Here is a 4,195-nt window from a genome sequence, read left to right as displayed (position 1 = left end):
ATCTGACATTAGTTTTAGATAAAAATAATTTTCGAAGCACTTTTCTTACAAAAACTACTAAAGATGGGAATTTTTGTATCGGAGCCATGCCTATATGATATCGTAATCATGTGAAAATTTGCAGAGGTTATTTTTTTCACAAAAAGTTAACATTCTGAAAGTTTGAAGAAATTTCAATGCATATTAAGGGTACTTCCCATATCCAAATTTCGTTTTAGAGCGAAAAATCCAAAATTTTGTTCGGGAGGTACCCCTAATATTCGTTGAAATGTCTTCAAACTTTTGGAATGACATTTTTGTGTGATAAAAATAACCTGTACAAAGTTTCAGCTTATTACGATATCATACAGGCATGGCTTCCATACATAATTTTCTATGAAAAGTGTGTCGAAAGTTATTTGTATCGTAAAATTAACGTCATATTCGGTTTTCTCGTACCCAAAAACCCCCCAATACACATTTTTGAGTGTTTAAGAATACATTAAATATCACTTTTGGAAGAAAAATTGAATTTTTCCCATGGATGGACATGGGCATCACACCAGACATGACACTTTACCCTGTCAACCAAAGTCGCTCAAAATCTAATGGTTTCTATTCCTCGGCACCCCCAATCATCCTGTGAAGTCAGATTTTGAATTACTTTTCTTGTTTGAAAGTTATCGTGTTAACAAATTTTTGCGTACAGGGTACAGCGTACAGGGTACAGGGTACAGGGTACAGGGTACAGGGTACAGGGTACAGGGTACAGGGTACGCACATACATTCGGACATCGAAAAAACGCTAGATTCGTGTTCCCTGGCCCCAAAAACACCCAGAAAACACATTTTTTATGGGTGTTAATTTTTCGACCGATTCCAATACTTTACCTTACACACTAGGTGTGTGCGGAAAAGTAATAGGGGTCGTATCGGTGAACCAGACATTACTAAAGTTCTACATTGCGGTTCGGGGAATTTTGATCAGCGTGAGTATTTTAATTTATTCAAATTTCAGAATACGGAACATAAATTGTATTCCCTCTACATTTTTAGGTTCCAAAAGATGAAGATATTGTTGGAACCATAGACCTTTTGTACAAGCTGTACAAAATCTTCAACATTGAGCCTGCTGGACTTACCAAAGCGTTCATTGACTTTTTAGATTACTTCATTTACGACAATGAAGATATTTCTAGTGCAAAAATTACCAAAGAGATGCATGATTTGGGAGATAAATTGAAAAGTTTATCAGTTTAATATTTTTTTCATGCGTTGATTTACCATTTCATAAGCAAAATCCAGCGTTTTTTTATTCTATTCAAGATCTCTAAGAAGTTCAAGAGAAAAAAATAATAATTTTTCAACATATTTTTCGTTAATATTTATTTATTTAATTAAAAATGTTATATTTTATGAATTCAAAATCCATGTGATAAAATAAAGTTTTCAAATCAAATTTGCGACTACCAACTTATCTGCAATTACAAAATATTCGCCACGAGAATAGATTTTATCAAACACTAATTTGTTTTCAAGCTGATTAAAATCGAAAACAATGGCAGAATCATGTATTTTTTCAATAACAATACTATTTGAAAATTTATCTTTGCGACAAATTTTATTCAAATGACACAACAAATACACATTTGACTCTATGGATAAAATGTGATTGATTTCATAGATTCGACCATTTTCTATGATTAGCCCACTTTGGCGATATTCTATGCTATCATACGCGGCAAAGTGGTGAACTTTCGATTCTAAATATTTGGGACCAATATCTCTTTTGAGAATCGACTCATATCGCTGAAATTGCATGGTTTTACTAGACTGACCGAATGATTTTGATGGTTTTATTTCGGTTCGAAACGATGGCTTCTTACACATTCGATCTTGATGTTCCGTGGCCAATGTTTTAGGCAAATTTCCAAAATTCATTTTTCTTCTGGAGATTTCAGTTAATACACGATGTTTTGATTCAAGGCGCATTGTCCAATGATGAATAGGTGGCCCCATTTTTCGAATGTATTCGGGATAATGTACGAGAAAATGATGTTTTGGTGTTAGAGTTCGATTGAATACATCCTGCACTGATTTCAAGTGCTGTTGAATGAATTTTTCTAGCGATTTAACGTCATTTTCAGATATTTCCGGTGAATATAAAATCTGCATACACTTCAACAATGTCTGTACAGGTTGCCAATACTTTTCAAATTGATTCTTGAAATCAACAAATATAAATGGTAAATTTACGATCATACAATATAGTTGTGAAGCGTTTTGGTTCAAATTATGCTTTTCCAAATTGGTTAGTGATGGCCTGTTATATTTACTTGTAGGCCCATAGTTGAAGTCACGTATTCGCTGTTGAGCTTCTGCTTCTGAAATAATTTTGTTCTTTTTAACAATTAAATCGAAAAAGTCATGAAGACAATATGGGATCGCACCCTCGTTTACATCGTGCATTAGATCTAGAGACATGTTGTCCAATATGTGAAAGTATGTCAAATCATTTAATTTGCATTTTCTTTTAACACCCATTGTAGCAATGAAGTCTTGTTTCACGTTCTTTTTTTCGGCTATTTTAACATGATGCTCATATTTTTCAATTTTTCGACGTTTTCGTTTAGCTTCTTTTGTCATGGTTTGACATTCAGTTTTCGTACATTCACAGTGACGACAATAGTAAGTCGCAGAAAAACTTTCAACGAAACCCATCACTCCACTTGCACCAAGATTATCAACAGCGACGTTAGTTAATGTGCCTTTCAAACGTTCTATCCCAATATTTATATTGGATTCTTTCAGTACTTTTGTTTCAATCGCAATTCCGTCACATTCTAATGTACAAATCTCGTTTGATATTAACTCAGCAATGTGATTGTAATCATATTCATCTGTCTTAAAATTCACTGTGCTACATAAAGCCACCAAATAAATGTTATTCAATTTAGATCTAAATTCTGCAGGCATGTTTATTATTTGAAAATATGTGGCATTTACTTTGTGTTTTGTAGCTTTGCTTTTGACTGCACAACACACTTCAAAATCATCAGATCCAATCTGAATTTGCAGGGTACATGGATCTTTGAAAATTTCAATTGATCGGTGAATTGAGCCGCAACAAAAGCCTGCATAATTTCCAGGAACACATTTATGTTTTTGATGTAAATTGTACTTCACATATGCTTCATAAAAATCTTTATTTGCCAATACCGATCTTAGCGTTTCCAAAATAGGAACATATTGAAATGTGGACTGTATTAGTCCATGGTCTGGAATTTCTGTTTCCGGGTCTATTTTGGCATTTTTCCATTTCAATCCAATTGATTTTTCAACAGGTTCGACGAATAATGGATTTTTTCTGATGTTTTTCTTAAGTCTTTTCATATTTTTAATTTCATTTAATTTATCAAGCACATGTCCAGTTCCTTTTTTGATGTTTTCAAAAATATCATTATTTCCATTACAATTATTTTGCACTAGTTTTATGGACAATTGTTTCGTGTGTTCCACAATATTTATAATCATTTCCATTGTTTTTTCATAGCTTTGTCTGGTTAAATTAAGTTCACATAGTTCACAAGCAAGATTTGAAAAGAATTCGTCGCAGTTTTTGTATACAGCAGCTGTATCTGTTGTCACTTTGGCACTATCTCCATCAAAAACAACTTCAGCCAATTTTTCATTGGACTTTTCACATAATTCGTCACAATGTTCTCTAATTTCGATTAATTTCTTTGCTTTGAAACAATATTTATAAGTTTTTTCCATTTTGATTGAATGAATTTTGTTTGGAGCGTTCATCAAAATACGTTAAAACATTTATTAATGCACAAATGTCATTCAATGTTGTACATACAAATCTGTCATAATGTATACTCAAGCAATGGATGTAAGTATTTTACGCTTGCGTGCGTTCTCCACTCTCGCACGAGTAGAGTACGCACGAGCTTCGTTGAGTATTTTTTTAAAAGAACATCAACAATAAATATTTTTCATTTCATTCAATAAATTGGAGTTTAATGGAAAATAATTATTATATCTCAATATAAAAATATAAAATTAAAATCCTTTTGGATTTTTTTTAATCCATTCGGATTTTTGATATGAAAAAATCCGAAAAATGTACATTTTAATCCCATCGGGCCCACTGTGTAACAGCACTTCTATGTGCATCATTCTTACGCAGATGATTAGTAACTTAGCTGTG

At 32.6% G+C, this 4,195-nt stretch overlaps 2 protein-coding genes across 2 annotated transcripts; one reads left to right on the top strand and one right to left on the bottom strand.

Moving 5' to 3' along the window:
• Positions 1-803: 803 nt before the first annotated feature.
• LOC116351316 lies at positions 804-1,280 on the top strand. The gene is made up of 2 exons (XM_031783405.1): positions 804-968; positions 1,036-1,280. Exons 1-2 carry the CDS (start codon positions 834-836, stop codon positions 1,237-1,239), a joined length of 339 nt encoding a protein of 112 aa, XP_031639265.1. The 5' UTR covers positions 804-833; the 3' UTR covers positions 1,240-1,280.
• Positions 1,281-1,428: 148 nt separating this feature from the next.
• On the bottom strand, positions 1,429-3,519 carry LOC116351315. Its single transcript, XM_031783404.1, has one exon. It carries the CDS (start codon positions 3,517-3,519, stop codon positions 1,429-1,431), a length of 2,091 nt encoding a protein of 696 aa, XP_031639264.1.
• Between the last annotated feature and the right edge of the window lie 676 nt (positions 3,520-4,195).

Source organism: Contarinia nasturtii, unplaced genomic scaffold (assembly GCF_009176525.2).
Source record: "Contarinia nasturtii isolate CC-2019 unplaced genomic scaffold, AAFC_CNas_1.1 Cnas_scaffold_5199, whole genome shotgun sequence".
Taxonomy (NCBI): domain Eukaryota; kingdom Metazoa; phylum Arthropoda; class Insecta; order Diptera; family Cecidomyiidae; genus Contarinia; species Contarinia nasturtii.
Note: the sequence above shows the minus strand (reverse complement) of the source record. Positions and strands in the feature narration are given on the sequence as shown.